At 42.0% G+C, this 17,419-nt stretch overlaps 1 protein-coding gene across 3 annotated transcripts in view; it reads left to right on the forward strand.

Moving 5' to 3' along the window:
* The window catches only part of LOC115144455 (brain-specific angiogenesis inhibitor 1-associated protein 2-like), a 150,337-nt gene extending 135,805 nt beyond the window's left edge, over nucleotides 1-14,532 (forward strand). For 2 of the 3 annotated variants that reach the window (XM_029685509.2, XM_029685511.2), the window contains 2 exons: nucleotides 5,464-5,501; nucleotides 6,574-6,885. In XM_029685509.2, coding sequence (XP_029541369.1) covers nucleotides 5,464-5,501; nucleotides 6,574-6,616 — 81 coding nt within the window. In that variant the 3' untranslated portion in view covers nucleotides 6,617-6,885. Of the gene's footprint in view, nucleotides 1-5,463; nucleotides 5,502-6,573; nucleotides 6,886-14,465 lie in introns of those variants that run through there. The other variant, XM_029685510.2, reaches the window with a different exon arrangement.
* Nucleotides 14,533-17,419: the final 2,887 nt, after the last annotated feature.

Here is a 17,419-nt window from a genome sequence, read left to right on the forward strand (position 1 = left end):
TACGGTCATTTAGTCTGACTGCTGCTCCCCTATGGTCATTTAGTCTGAACGCTGCTCCCCTATGGTCATTTAGTCTGATCGCTGCCCCCCTATGGTCATTTAGTCTGACTGCTGCTCCCCTACGGTCATTTAGTCTGATCGCTGCCCCCTATGGTCATTTAGTCTGACTGCTGCTCCCCTATGGTCATTTAGTCTGATCGCTGCCCCCTACGGTCATTTAGTCTGACTGCTGCTCCCCTACGGTCATTTAGTCTGACTGCTGCTCCCCCTATGGTCATTTAGTCTGATCGCTGCTCCCCTATGGTCATTTAGTCTGACTGCTGCTCCCCTACGGTCATTTAGTCTGATCGCTGCTCCCCCTACGGTCATTTAGTCTGATCGCTGCTCCCCTACGGTCATTTAGTCTGATCGCTGCCCCACCTACGGTCATTTACTCTGACTGCTATTCCCCTATGGTCATTTAGTCTGACTGCTGCTCCCCTACGGTCATTTAGTTGACTGCTGCTCACGGTCATTTAGTCTGACTGCTGCCCCTATGGTCATTTAGTCAGACTGCTGCTCCCCTATGGTCATTTAGTCAGACTGCTGCTCCCCCTATGGTCATTTAGTCAGACTGCTGCTCCCCTACGGTCATTTAGTCTGATCGCTGCCCCCTATGGTCATTTAGTCTGACTACTGCTCCCCTATGGTCATTTAGTCTGACTGCTGCTCCCCCTACGGTCATTTAGTCTGACTGCTGCTCCCCCCTACGGTCATTTTCTGACTGCTGCTCCCCCTATGGTCATTTAGTCTGAACGCTGCTCCCCCTATGGTCATTTAGTCTGATCGCTGCCCCCTATGGTCATTTAGTCTGACTGCTGCTCCCCTACGGTCATTTAGTCTGATCGCTGCCCCCTATGGTCATTTAGTCTGACTGCTGCTCCCCTATGGTCATTTAGTCTATGGCCCCCTCATTTAGTCTGACTGCTGCTCCCCTACGGTCATTTAGTCTGATCGCTGCTCCCCTACGGTCATTTAGTCGGATCGCTGCTCCCCTACGGTCATTTAGTCTGATCGCTGCTCCCTACGGTCATTTAGTCTGATCGCTGCCCCACCTATGGTCATTTAGTCTGACTGCTGCTCCCCTATGGTCATTTAGTCTGACTGCTGCTCCCCGGTCATTTAGTCTGACTGCTGCTCTGACTGCTGCTCCCCCTACGGTCATTTAGTCTGACATTTGCTGCTGCTCCCCTACGGTCATTTAGTTGAGTCCCCCTATGGTCATTTAGTCTGACTTCTGCTCCCCCTACGGTCATTTAGTCTGGTCATTTAGTCTGCTGCTCCCCTATGGTCATTTAGTCTGACTGCTGCTCCCCCTACGGTCATTTAGTCTGACTCGCTGCTCCCCCCTATGGTCATTTAGTCTGACTGCTGCTCCCCTACGGTCATTTAGTCTGAACGCTGCTCCCCCTACGGTCATTTAGTCTGACTGCTGCTCCCCCTACGGTCATTTAGTCTGAACGCTGTCCCCTACGGTCATTTAGTCTGATCGCTGCCCCCCTATGGTCATTTAGTCTGACTGCTGCTCCCCCTACGGTCATTTAGTCTGATCGCTGCCCCCTATGGTCATTTAGTCTGTCATTTACTGCTGCTCCCCCTATGGTCATTTAGTCTGATCGTCATTTAGTCTGCCTCCCCCTATGGTCATTTAGTCTGACTGCTGCTCCCCTATGGTCATTTAGTCCCTGCCCCCCTACGGTCATTTAGTCTGACTGCTGCTCCCCTACGGTCATTTAGTCTCGCTGCTCCCCTACGGTCATTTAGTCTGATCGCTGCTCCCCCTACGGTCATTTAGTCTGATCGCTGCCCCACCTATGGTCATTTAGTCTGACTGCTGCTCCCCTATGGTCATTTAGTCTGACTGCTGCTCCCCTACGGTCATTTAGTCTGACTGCTGCTCCCCTATGGTCATTTAGTCAGACTGCTGCTCCCCCTATGGTCATTTAGTCTGACTGCTGCTCCCCTATGGTCATTTAGTCAGACTGCTGCTCCCCCTACGGTCATTTAGTCTGATCGCTGCCCCCTATGGTCATTTAGTCTGACTACTGCTCCCCTATGGTCATTTAGTCTGACTGCTGCTCCCCTATGGTCATTTAGTCTGACTGCTGCTCCCCTATGGTCATTTAGTCTGACTGCTGCTCCCCTACGGTCATTTAGTCTGACTGCTGCTCCCCCTATGGTCATTTAGTCAGACTGCTGCTCCCCTATGGTCATTTAGTCTGACTGCTGCTCCCCTATGGTCATTTAGTCAGACTGCTGCTCCCCCTACGGTCATTTAGTCTGATCGCTGCCCCCCTATGGTCATTTAGTCTGACCACTGCTCCCCCTATGGTCATTTAGTCTGACTGCTGCTCCCCTATGGTCATTTAGTCTGATCGCTGCTCCCCTATGGTCATTTAGTCTGATCGCTGCCCCCTATGGTCATTTAGTCTGACTGCTGCTCCCCTATGGTCATTTAGTCTGAACGCTGCCCCCTATGGTTACACCCCCCTTCTACCGTGGTTGATGACTGGTTTTCATCAAGCTGTCCGCTCAAGAGGAAGCTTCTCACAGCAAGCAGTGCCTGTAACCTGGTTCAGGTTATTAATCAACCTACCAGGGTGTTTAGAAACACTACAGGAACAAGATCATCCACATGTATTGATCTCCTGTTAACTAATACTGTAGAACTTTGTTCTAAAGCTGTATCCGTACCCATTGGATGCAGTGATCACAATATAGTGGCTCTCTACCTTTTGGCTGTTTGATGTTGTTTGTACCCTGTTTTGCTACCATGTTGTTGTCATGTTGTGTTGCTACCATGTTGTGGTGCTACCATGCTGTGCTGTCATGTGTTGCTTGCCATGCTGTGTTGTCATCTTAGGTCTATTTTTATGTAGTGTGGTGTTGTGTCTCTTGTCGAGATGTGTGTTGTGTCCTATATTTTTGTAATAATTTGTTTATTTATAATCCCAGACCCTGTCCCCACAGGAGGCCTTTTGCCTTTTGGTGGGCTGTCCTTGTAATTAAGAATGTGTTCTTAACTGACTTGCCTAGTTAAATAAAGGTAACATGAAAGGAAAAGCCAAAGTTCCAAAAACTGGGCATAAAATAGTTTGTAAGAGAGCATACAAAATATTTTGCTGTGATTTATGTGGATGATGTTAAAACTATCTGTTGGTTTGATGTGATTTAGGAGCATCCAGATGTTGCACTTCATGAATTTATGAATTTGCTTCTTCCAATTATAGATAAACATGCACCTGTAAAGAAACTGACTGCTAGATCTGTTAAGGCTCCATGGATTGATGAGGAATTGAAAAACTGTATGTTTAAAAGAGATGGAGCAAAAGGAATGGCTGATAAGTCTGGCGGCACATCTGACTGGCTGACTTACTGCAAATTGAGAAATGATGTGACAAAACTCAACAAAAAGAAGAAACTGTATTATGAAAACAAGATCAATGATATAAAGGACTTTTGGAGTACTTTAAATGAAATTCTAGGCAGAAAGACTCAACTCCCTCCTTTCATTGACTCAGATGGCAAAACATTTTGATGTTGCAACACATTTGTATGATTATTTCATTGGTAAAGTGGGAAGGAAATGCCAACAACGAACAGTGAGCCATCTTGACTAGGAGTTCAGGGGAGACTGACTGCATCACTTTTTCTCTTCTATAAGAAACGTGTTGAAAATTAGACGCAAACCATCTAAATTGTTTGCATAGTCAACTTACACACAGCTCTGACACATACACACACTTAGACACACTTACCCCGCCAGAACATTTCCAGTCCAGTGTTATAGGGGCGGCAGGGTAGCCTAGTGGTTAGAGCTTTGGACTAGTTCAAACCCTCGAGCTGACAAGGTACAAATCTGTCGTTCTGCACCTGAACAGGCAGTTAACCCACTGTTCCTAGGCCGTCATTGTAAATAAGAATTTGTTCTTAACTGACTTGCCTAGTTAAATAAAGGTAAAATAAATATAGAGTCATTATTGCACAGAACTCCCTTCCATCTCATGAACAGCAAACCTGGTTTCAAACAACAGTTAAAACAACGTCTCACGGTACATCGCCTCGCCTTGACCTAGATATTATGTGTGTGTATATATTTGTGTGCCATTTTTAGATTTAATGTAGTTCGGTCCCTGAGTTGTTCTTGTCTTATTAATGTTCTGTATTGTTTCCTGTACTGTGTGGACCACAGAAAGAGTAGCTGCTACTTTCGCAACAGCTAATGGGGATCCTAATAAAATACCAATTACCCCTCAACCATCCCAATGGACATTTACAGTATTTAATTGTCACTACTACAGTTGTGTGTGTGTGTGTATATAGTGCTATTTAGATATATTTTTAACATTTTCCTTGTTTTATTTCACTGGTCCTGTTTGGAGCTCGGCACCTACGATTTTCACTGTACCCTGCAATCACACCTGCAACCACACCTGCAATCACACCTGCAACCCTGTACATGTGACTATAGAACACTGTACCCTGCTATCACACCTGCAACCCTGTACATGTGACTATAGAACACTGTACCCTGCTATCACACCTGCAACCCTGTACATGTGACTATAGAACACTGTACACTGCAATCACACCTGCAACCACACCTGCAATCACACCTGCAACCCTGTACATGTGACTATAGAACACTGTACCCTGCTATCACACCTGCAACCCTGTACATGTGACTATAGAACACTGTACCCTGCAATCACACCTGCAACCACACCTGCAATCACACCTGCAACCCTGTACATGTGACTATAGAACACTGTACCCTGCTATCACACCTGCAACCCTGTACATGTGACTATAGAACACTGTACACTGCAATCACACCTGCAACCCTGTACATGTGACTATAGAACACGGTACCCTGCAATCACACCTGCAACCCTGTACATGTGACTATTGAACACTGTACCCTGCAATCAAATCAAATTGTATTTGTCACATGCACATGGTTAGCAGATGTTAATGCGAGTGTAGCGAAATGCTTGTGCTTGTTCCGACAATGCAGTAATAACCAACAAGTAATCTAGCTAACAATTCCAAAACTACTACCTTATAGACACAAGTGTAAAGGGATAAAGAACATGTACATAAAGATATATGAATGAGTGATGGTACAGAGCGGCATAGGCAAGATACAGTAGATGGTATTGAGTACAATATATACATATACAGTAATATACAGTAATCACACCTGCAACCCTGTACGTGTGACTATAGAACACGCTGGAGCTGAATCAAAGCCAGATACGACCACAAACTACTACTGACAATATCTCCAGCAATTCAATTGATACAGTTTTGGATTGCCAGTCAAGCAGTACTATTATTATGTATTCTCAACTTTCTAGTGTGACACAAAAGTGCCAATGACTTGATGACTGAAAAGTGTTTGTTTTTTCTTTGTCTCCACAGCAAGGACTTGAACAGTATGAGCAACGTTTTCCGAAGAGGTAAGGCACACTTATTTTTTCTCTATAGATAAAAAATACTCAGTTGTGATACTGAATTGATAAGGTTTGGCCGGGTAGCACCAGACTAGATAGATTGGATATAATTTCATGGACTTGCAGACACTACAAGTAATTAATGTCCTTAACCAGTATTCCCCTGATAGGAGCTCCAACATAAACTATCAAACTACAAACAAGGGCATATCAGGTTTTTGTTGTTGCCATATCATTTTAATGGTTTATTTTTGTGTGTCTCCGTTTCCACCCCCCCCCCCCCCTGATTTTGATGTATTTATTCATTTGATGACGAGACCTAGCTATGATATTATCATGATTATGTGACATCATGTGGGACAGAAAGGTTGATTTACCCAAAAACCCAATGTCGGTCCACCTCAACCCATGTTGGACCAATGGGAATCACCTTATGCCGTTCCTATTTTTCCTCTGTGTTTTATCTTATTACTTTGAAACATATTTGTTGCTCTTTGCTTTTTATCGTTACGTGTCATTTAGGCTATTGTACATTTGATTTCAGGGAAAAGCCCCCCCAAAAAAGGCTTGAACACTCCCCTCCTAGCTACTTACCCTCCATAGTATTGCTACTATCCCTTCTGCTCTGCTGCCCACACCATGCTCTGTGTCCATGTATATAGGCTACAGTACACTAGACCTGGGTCCATATAGCAGGTGTTTTCTATGCTATTTGAACTCAGGTCTGCAGTAAACGTTGAATGTGAAAAGGCTGTCAGTTCATTTGTTGTAGCATATCAGAGAAATGAGATTGAAGACATGAAATTAGCATTTTACGGTATTCTCCTTTTATATATCTGGGGAAAGGGTTATCTTAACTGTATGAAATACTATGATATTCAAATACTCATCATGAATGGATGAAAGGAATGTTCAGACGGAGGCAGCAACATGGGACCCTGCGCCAAAATTGGCCAAACTAAATGCCTGTTGATTGGCCAAGTGTTTTTTGGCTGTGGTTGTGTTGCTCCACTGTTGTTTCTCTGAGTGCCTATATACTGTAGATACCTGGAAGCTTCTCCTTCTCTTTGTTCCACAGTTCCGAAGGGGGAACAGTTACGAAATTGATTTCGACAGTGTGAGAAGGGACAGACAGACAGACACAGACTCTGCTTGCTGCTGCTGCAATAAGACTTACTGACTGCCAGGCACCTCAGCAATCCCTCATCATCCGCCCTCCTCACCAGTCACTCTAACCCTCACCCCTCCCCTCTATCTAACCCTCACCCCTCCTCTCTCTAACCCACCACAACATTCCCCTCTCCTCTGGCGCTTACCAGTCTACCCACCCCAATTCCACCAAGGGAAAGCCTTGTCTACCCCCAATTCCACCAAGGGAAAGCCTTGTCTATCCCCCAATTCCACCAAGGGAAAGCCTTGTCTATCCCCCAATTCCACCAAGGGAAAGCCTTGTCTACCCCCAATTCCACCAAGGGAAAGCCTTGTCTACCCCCAATTCCACCAAGGGAAAGCCTTGTCTACCCCCAATTCCACCAAGGGAAAGCCTTGTCTACCCCCCAATTCCACCAAGGGAAAGCCTTGTCTACCCCCCATTCCACCAAGGGGAAGCCTTGTCTACCCCCAATTCCACCAAGGGAAAGCCTTGTCTATCCTCTATCTTCCGTTCCTTCCTGCCTCTCTCACCTGGTACTTTCACACTACTGGGAAGTTCCCAGGCCAAGCACTGGTGGAACCAGCACCCACCGCTATTGGACCGACACCATCCTGGCACCATCCTGAGGATGAAAAATCTTTTGCTTGTCTTTCATGCATGTATATGTCTTTTCTATTCAATGGGGATTTATTCCTCTGTAAACATATATATATATATATATATATAATAAAATAGTAAAAATAATTTAAAATAAAAATCTTTAACATTAACACCAGATTGAAGGTTGAAGTATTTATAATATCATCGTAAATCAAAATGGTAATCCAAAGGGGATTGTTTTAGTCATGTACAGATGATAATGAATTATCAAAACAAATGTCAAGTTAAAACTATACTGGGTCTTCTTATCCGTAAGAGAATAACTTTACTTTATAGACTGTGAGGTTCTTCTGATAACATCTTAACGTTCCTCTTCAAATGAGAGCCGTATGTGTATCACACGCAGTGAAATAACTTCAATAAATGTAAATGTTTTTTTTCTTTTTTCTCATTATTATAACTTATTGGGGGGGCATCCGCCCAATGAATGGATGACTATGAATGTGTACTGTACATTAATGTACCATAAAGTAAAATATGATTTAATATATCTCTATTGATTATCAGTTGATCAAAACGCACCTTAAAGACCCAATACTCTGTATGATTTGTGACATTCTGTGTAAACATGTTGTTGTTGTTATTATTGGCCACAAAGTCATGTTTTATGATGTCAAAGGTCACCTGACAGGCTGTGTGAAAGACTTTTACTCTGATAATCAAATGCTTGTGGATTTCTGAATATCTTTTTTTTTTTTTTTTTCTGTGTCTTTTTAATATAAATATACACAAGGCTGAACGGAGAAAACAACCATCCCTGAAAGAAAGAGTTGCGAGGCTCTCAGTAGGATTACTGTTCAGGCATTCATGCATGAAAGAAGAAACGACTGATAGCCTGTGCACCTCGGCCATCCCACAACAAAGGTGCTACATTTCATGGTGTGGAAACCATGTTGCCAAAGCAACAGCCTCTGTTCTCATCCCCTCCAATGAGTGCTGCCTGGATGCCATAATTGTGACTACACCGTGCCTCTCTTGCTGTGCATACAATAGGAAGATGAGTTGTGACTAACATTAATAAATGTTTGCTAGCTATAAACCATTCAATCTAACCGTTGCGTAATTACCATATATCACAGAAATAATAGGTCATTCTGATCTGCACACATATACTGTATACAGAAATGTTGGAGTGAATGGATGAGATACACTTAAAGGAGTCATCAGTCATCCATTTGCCAACAGCACAACTGCAAATTATGGCAATAATTGGATCAATAGCCGTTTAGAGCGTTGTAATAAATTGCATTTTGTGGCATGTACTGTAACTCTTGCTATTGTGACATATATAATTTGCAGCACATTTTTATTTATTTATTTTACTAGGCAAGTCAGTTAAGAACAAATTCTTATTTTCAATGACGGCCTAGGAACAGTGGGTTCAGGGGCAGAACTGCCTGTTCAGGGGCAGAACGACAGATTTGTACCTTGTCAGCTCGGGGGTTTGAACTTGCAACCTTCCGATTACTAGTCCAACGCTCTAACCACTAGGCTACCCTGCCACCCCACATATGAAATGAACAACTGTGTGACCTCGGGGAAAAAAAGGACAGGAGTTTGTTATTGTGACTTCATTCAGCCTTCTTGTACTTTTAGTCTTTGTATTAAAATAAAGGGAATGGGGGGAAAAGCATGATAGGTGAGCCAGGATAAAATATGTTATTTCTATGTGCTGAATAAAGAAAGACGCTAGTCTTGTCTGCTTGTCTATATGTTCGTCAATAACTGGTCCTGTCTAAATCAGAAATTCTATCTTTGAATCTCCCTTTAAATCCTATTAGATTGACCCAATTATTACAACTTACCAAAGAGAAGAGTAAGTGACATTTACAGCCCAAAACTCATTCCCGCCACAAACAAAATGGTGTCTTCTTTGCTGTCTCTTTCCTGCACTGTCTCTCTGTTTGTGTGTGTGTGACCAAACTCCTCTCTTCCCCTAGCTTTGTTAACCCCCTTCTCTGTCTGTGTTAAATGTAGAGAAAAAGCGCTCCGAGTTACTACGACCAGAAGCTGCCAATGCTTCTTTCTCCTCTAGAAAAAGGCCACTGTTGGAGTATTCAGACTGCCACATCTGAAGAGAGAGAGCATGACCACTCTGGGGGGGGGGAATTCGTTTGATATACATTACCGTTCAAAGGTTTGGGGTCACTAGAAATGTCCTTATTTTTGAAAGTAAAGCAAAACATTTTCGTCCATTTAAAATTGTATCTAATTGATAAAAAAAACAGTGTAGAAATTGTTAATGTTGTAAATGACTACTGTAGCTGGAAACGGCTGATATTTTATATAGCTTTTTTAAAAAGGAACATCTACATAGGCGTACAGAGGCCCATTATCAGCAAGCATCACTCCTGAAGCGTTTCAGTAGAAAGTTCTTTGTTTCTGGCCATTTTGAGCCTGTAATCGAACCCACAAATGCTGATGCTCCAGATACTCAACTAGTCTAAAGAAGGCCAGTTTTATTGCTTCTTTAATCCGAACAACAGTTTTCAGCTGTGCTAACATAATTGCAAAAGGGTTTTATAATGATCAATTAGCCTTATAAAATGATAAACCTGGATTAGCTCACACAACGTGCCATTGGAACACAGGAGTGTTGGTTGACAATGGGCCTCTATATGCCGATGTAGATATTCCATAATAAAAATCAGCCGTTTCCAGCTAGAATAGTAATTTACAACATTAACAATGTCTTCACTGTATTTCTAATCAATTGCTGATGTAATTTTAATGGACAAAAAAATAGCTTTTCTTTCAAAAACAGGGACATTTCTAAGTGACCCCAAACTTTTGAAAGGTTGTGTGTGTGTATATATACACACACACACATACATACATACATACAGTGGCTTGCTTAAGTATTCACCCTCTTGTCATTTTTCCTATTTTGTTGCCCTACAACCTGGGGGGTTGTATCATTTGATTTACGACATATGCCTACCACTTTGAAGATGCTAAATATTTTTTATTATGAAACACAATAAATAAGACGAAACAAAACTTGAGCATGCATAACTATTCACCCCCTCAAAGTCAATACTTTCTAGAGCCACCTTTTGCAGCAATTACAGCTGCAAGTTTCTTGGTATGTTTCTATAAGCTTGGCACATCTAGACGCTGGGATTTTTTTTGTCCAATCTTCAAGGGAAAAACTGCTCCTTCAAGTTGGATGGGTTCTGCTGGTGTAAAGCAATATTTAAGTCAGACCAAAAATTCTCAATTGGATTGAAGTCTGATCTTTGGCCATTCCAAGACATTTAAATGTTTTCCCTTAAACTACTCGAGTGTTGCTTTAGCAGTATGCTTAGGGTCATTGTCCTGCTGTAAGGTGAACCTCCATCCCAGTCTCAAATCACTGGAAGACTGAAACAGGTTTCCCTCAAGAATTTCCCTGTATTTAGCGCCATCCATCATTCCTTCAATTCTAACCAGTTTCCCAGTCCTTGCCGATGGAAAAACATCCAAACAACATGATGTGGGGATGATGTTCTCGGGGTGATGAGAAGTGTTGGGTTTGCGCCAGACATAGCATTTTCCTTGAAGGCGAAAAAGCTACATTTTAGTCTCATCTGACCAGAGTACCTTCTTCTATATGCTTGGGGAGTCCCCCACATGCCTTTTGGCAAACACCAAACATGTTTGCTTATTGTTTTCTTTAAGCAATGGCTTTTTTTCCTGGCCACTCTTCTGTAAAGCCCAGCTCTTTGGAGTGTACGGCTTAAAGAGGTCCTATGGACATATACTCCGATCTCCGCTGTGGAGCTTTGCAGCTCCTTCAGGGTTATCTTTGGTCTCTTTGTTGCCTCTCTGATTAATGCCCTCCTTGCCTGATCTGTGAGTTTTGGTGGGTGGCCCTCTCTTGGCAGGTTTATGGTGATGCCATATTTTTTAAGAATGGATTTAATGATGCCCCTTGATGTTCAAAATGTCTGATGTTTTTATAACCCAACCCTGATCTGTACTTCTCCACAACTTTGTCCCTGACCTGTTTGGAGAGCTCCTTGGTCTTAGTGCTGCTTGCTTGGTTGTGCCGCTTGCTTAGTGGTGTTGCAGACTCTAGGGCCTTTCAGAACAGGTGTATATATACTGGGATTATGTGACTGATCATGTGACACTTAGATTGCACACAGGTGGACTTTATTTAACTAATTGTGTGACTTCTGAAGGTAATTGGTTGCACCAGATCTTATTTAGGGCTTCACAGCAAAAGGGTGAATACATATGCACGCACCATGTTTTACTTTTTATGAATTTTTTTTTTTTTTTTTCATTGCAAAGGCTTCATACATCTTTTCCGTTTTTTTTCCCGATTAAAAAAAATAAAATAAAAATGTACTTCACCAATTTGAACTATTTTGTGTTATGTCCATTCCATGAAATTCAAATAGAAGTCAATTTAAATGACACATTGTAATGTAACAAAATATGAAAAAAAACCAAAGGGGATGAATACTTGTGCAAGGCACCGTACATACATACCTGCATGCATACATACAGTGCCTTCGGAGAGTATTTCGATCCATTGACATTTCCACATTTTGTGACGTTACAAAATCAGGTTTTTATAGTAATAATTAATGTAAAAAAATGTATTACATTTACGTAAGTATCTTGGCCCTTTACTCAGTACTTTGTTGATGCACCGTTGGCAGTGAGTACAGCATCGAGTCTTCTTTGCCGCCACAAGGCACACCTGTATTTAGGGACTTTCTCCCATACTTCTCTGCAGATCCTCTCAACCTCTGTCAGGTTGAATGGGGAGCGTCGATACACAGCTATTTTCAGGTCTTTCCAGAGATGTTTGATCGGGTTCAAATCCGGGCTCAGGCTGGGTCACTAAAGGACATTTAGAGACATGTCCCGAAGCTACTCTTGCGTTGTCTTTGTGTGCTTAGGGTCGTTGTCCAGTTGGAAGGTGAACCTGACTAGTCTTCCAGTCCCTATAAACATCCCCACAGTATGTTGCTGCCACCACCATGCTTCACCGTAGGGATGGTGTTAGGTTTCCTCCAGACATGACGCTTGGCATTTAGGCCAAAGAGTTCAATCTTGGTTTCATCAGACCAGAGAATCTTGTTTCTCATAGTCAGAGTCCTTTAAGTGCCCTTTGGCAAACTCCAAGCTGGCTGACATGCCTTTTACTTTGGCTTCTAAAAATCGGGTTTCGCTTTGTCATCATGGAGCATTGTGATGTCATTATGGGGTATTGTGTGTAGATTTTTTAGGAAAAACATAAATTTAATTAATTGTAGAACAAGGCTGTAACGTAACAAAATGTGGAAAAAGTCAAGGGGTCTGAATACTTTCAGAATGCACTGTATAATATATATATATATATATATATACTGTATATATATGATTCTTCTATTTGTCATTTTGTTTTTGCAACAATGCAAATGTTTTGTTGTAAAGATCAATCTGAGTGATGTACAGAGAATTATTGCTGTGCATGATTTGGGGGGGATACCAAAACAGTTGTAATGTTGAAAAATGACCTCAAATGTACGTGGACTTTCTACTATAGAGGAAAAGCGGAATAAATATTTATTCAGTTCAGAGCTCTGTTGTATTTTTAGTGATATGTTGTGTGGTCCTCTCACGAATCGGGAAGACGGTTTATCAGGCTACAGATGAAATAAGCTGTGATTTAATGGGTTGGTGAAAGGGCACGGTGATGAGCTACATGCTACTTTCCAATAAATAGCGAGGGTCCTATTCTGGTGAAATGATGATTGATGCTTGGCTGCCATTTTGAATAATTAAAATAATCTCTCATCCATAATAATCTCATAATGTAGGCTAGCCAGCACTGTTTCAGTATGTCATCACACACAGACTAGTCTGTTTGATAGAAATGCATTGGTGATGGGAAAATGTTCATGTTTTTATGAGGATTTTAAAAATATTCACATGAAAAGCTGTCACCAATTGGATAGAAACCTAGCTATAGGCTCATTAAATTACTCTATTGCAATAAAGTAGTTATAGATACTTGGGGATCACAAACGTGTTGGTGGATGAAACAACTAATTATAAAAGGGTCTAAACCTTCACTTAAATGCTCAAAAAAAATCGTATCTACTATTGTCACGATAAATTACTTTGTTAGGGTTGTTGAATGAACAGCACTGTAGGCTACAGTGCAGTAGTTATACTGATCCACCACCATACCGCTGTAGGCTACAGTACAGTAGTTATACTGATCCACCACCATACCGCTGTAGGCTACAGTACAGTAGTTATACTGATCCACCACCATACCGCTGTAGGCTACAGTACAGTAGTTATACTGATCCACCACCATACCGCTGTAGGCTACAGTACAGTAGTTATACTGATCCACCACCATACCGCTGTAGGCTACAGTACAGTAGTTATACTGATCCACCACCATACCGCTGTAGGCTACAGTACAGTAGTTATACTGATCCACCACCGTACCCCAGCCAGCTAGTTCTTCTTACTGCTCACAAACAGGTACTTCTCCCAACTGCATGTAAACCTGACCTGTGAGCCCTGCCCTGCAATGGGTATTGTAGTGCCTTTTAACTGGTGTCTGTCTGTACAGTACTCTGTGTGTTTGTGTGATTTGTGTAATGTTTGTTTGAAAGTGTCATATGCCTGTTTGTTTGAAAGTGTCATATGCCTGTTTGTTTGAAAGTGTCATATGCCTGTTTGTTTGAAAGTGTCATATGCCTGTTTGTTTGATAGTGTCATATGCCTGTTTGTGTGTGCCTTGCATTACTTGCCTCTTTTTTTTGTTTTTGAGTGTGACTTTTTCTTATGTTGGTTCTTTTGTTTTGTTGTACTGAACATATTGCATTCTGGGGAGTAACAGAGAATGACATAATGACCTAAGATTAACTTTAGTATTACTAACATTGGTTGGAGTTATTTTGAAAAATACTTAAAACTAACCATATATGGGACAATATTGTTTTGAATATGCTTTACTGTCGATAGCAGATTCATTGTTTATAGGTAAAGAATGTGTTTAATCAAATGTCAATGTGTAGTGTGATAAATATTTATGTTTGAGTACTGTGTCGATAGTTTGTTTACTAAGAAGTGACACATTACAATGATAAGGACATTATTTATCTATTCTTTGAGATGGACGTGAATGTTCACACCATAGGACTCTGTTTACCTTTCAGTGGGAGGCTTTTGAGTGAACAGTTTGCCCGCTTTTGAGACGGCAGGACCCCCCTCGTAAGTGACAAGATGAGGCACCTGTTGCCATTCAGCCAACCCTATCACGCATTCATTCACTGGCTTCCTCTCAAGTCAACTCTGTCTTTCTTACTTTCACATCAACTGTCATTGGCTAGTCTGGTTTCACGAGGGTCCATAACCTGGGTCTGAAATGGTACCCTGTAAATACCTGTATGAATGTTCTGAACAGATGAACCAAATCTTCATTCTCTGTCAATTTTATGTTGTAGCACGACTGCTTGCCTTGTTCACACATCAGTCTCATTTCACTCTTAACCCATCTTCAATCAGAGGCATCTCCAAACTTACTCTCTTGCTGCAGTAAAAGTGATGATTCTCTACTCTGTAATCCTGGGTGTTAATAACTGTTGTTCCTCACTTCCTGTCTTTCATGTCTCCTGTCCCTACAGTGTCCCCCCCCGCCAGCCCAGTCCCTGAGGATCAACCCAGGCCTCTCATCTCTGACCATGACCAATCTCCTCCTCCAATCCTCTATTAGCTCCATGCTCTACTTCCTGTTATCCTTGGTTCTGATTGGTTGCTGTGAGGCACGGATATATTTAGCCAGCCAATTGGAAGAGAAGAACCCTGATTCTGCTGTAAAAATCCAAGCACACACAGCATTGATCTTAAGTACTGTAGACGATGTATTGCCTTGGACATTTTGTTTTAGCAGGACCTATGATTACTGAACGTACCTGTCTAACTGAACTATCCATAGCATTCAAGCCCAACTAGCCTTGGACTGTAATCTTCAATACAATTAAAGCATTTGAAAACTGTTATATACTGTATGCAGGAAATTGTAGCTTAATCTGTTATTTGTTACGAATAATGATTTATGCATAAGTTTAAGAAGATGTTGTTCTAGTTCTATGATCTGGTCATACAGTATGTCATTTTTTGCCATTTGGGAATTGTAAGGAATATCTTTAGTTTGTCTGAGTAATACATTTGTCACAAAGTAAAGTATTTTCTAAATTTCAAAGGGCCTATATTACGGAGAATAAATAGAACACTGGACAGGCTGGCTGTGTTGTAAAAACATTCTACTGGAGTCTGGGCTCTACTGGAGTCTGGGCTCTACTGGAGTCTGGGCTCTACTGGAGTCTGGGCTCTACTGGAGTCTGGGCTCTACTGGAGTCTGGGCTCTACTGGAGTCTGGGCTCTACTGGAGTCCGGGCTCTACTGGAGTCTGGGTCCTACTGGAGTCTGGGTTCTACTGGGACTCCAACCTTCTACTGGAGTCTGGGCTCTACTGGGACTCCAACCTTCTACTGGAGTATGGGTTCTACTGGGACTCCAACCCTCTACTGGAGTCTGGGCTCTACTGGAGTCTGGGTTCTACTGGAGTCTGGGTTCTACTGGAGTCTGGGTCCTACTGGAGTCTGGGTTCTACTGGGACTCCAACCTTCTACTGGAGTCTGGGCTCTACTGGGACTCCAACCTTCTACTGGAGTATGGGTTCTACTGGGACTCCAACCTTCTACTGGAGTCTGGGCTCTACTGGAGTCTGGGTTCTACTGGGACTCCAATCTTCTACTGGAGTCTGGGTTCTACTGGAGTCTGGGTCTTAGAACAGAGAGAGAAAGAATACTATACACATTACAAAGTTATAGCATTCTATATAGATTATTTTCTGTGTTATTTTCATATAGTAAATGACAGAACAATAGGATTAAGAATTAATGCATACAAACAATATATTAACTGTTAATTAAAATTAATCCTATTGTTCTTCTGTCATGCCATTACTACATGAAACAAAGGATTTGTACCTTTAAAATAGATATTCCTGTTTTTGTACCCGTCTCTATATGTATGTAGTTCTCATCCAGTTTCATTTGTCTGTAAATCAATCTACAATGGATAGAAAGACGCACGGAATATACTGTATGAAATACAGGGAAAATAATTTATCCCTTGGATAAAGTAATCCTTCTCACCCCCCCCCCTTAAAAGACTTAGATGCACTATTGTAAAGTGGCTGTTCCACTGGATGTCATAAGGTGAAAGCACCAATTTGTAAGTCGCTCTGGATAAGAGCGTCTGCTAAATGACTTAAATGTAAATGTAATAACACATTGCAGAGTGTATTCTGTATAATACCAGTGTGTTGATACTGTGCAAGAAGAAATCATAATAATCTCATTCCTTTTGGTGCGGGTTTTTTTTTGTGTGGTGTGCACCAAGAAATACTTGAGACACACATTGATGTGTAAAACACTTTATTTATATTTCATAACGTACAGAAAGTAGAGTGGGGCGGGGCACATCTTACTGACAGCATCCCTAAACTAGTCATGTTCATTTAAATCACGACCAGGGCACATCTTACTGACAGCATTTCCAAACTAGTCCTGCTCGTTTTAATCACGACCAGGGCACATCTTACTGACAGCATCCCTAAATTAGTCCTACTCGTTTAAATCACGACCAGGGCACATCTTACTGACAGCATTTCCAAACTAGTCCTGCTCGTTTAAATCACGACCAGGGCACATCTTACTGACAGCATTTCCAAACTAGTCCTGCTCGTTTTAAATCTTCACAGCATCCCTAAACAGTCCTGGTTGGACCAGGGCACATCTTACTGACAGCATAAACTAGTCCTGTTTGTTTAAATACAACTGACAGCATCCCTAAACTAGTCCTGCTCTTTTAAATCACGACCAGGACACATCTTACTGACAGCATCCCTAAACTAGTCCTGGTCGTTTAAATCACGACCAGGGCACATCTTACTGACAGCATCCCTAAATTAGTCCTACTCGTTTAAATCACGACCAGGGCGCATCTTACTGACAGCATTTCCAAACTAGTCCTGCTCGTTTAAATCACGACCAGGGCACATCTTACTGACAGCATCCCTAAACTAGTCCTGTTTGTTTAAATC

Source organism: Oncorhynchus nerka, linkage group LG16 (genome assembly GCF_034236695.1).
Source record: "Oncorhynchus nerka isolate Pitt River linkage group LG16, Oner_Uvic_2.0, whole genome shotgun sequence".
NCBI classification, from domain to species: domain Eukaryota; kingdom Metazoa; phylum Chordata; class Actinopteri; order Salmoniformes; family Salmonidae; genus Oncorhynchus; species Oncorhynchus nerka.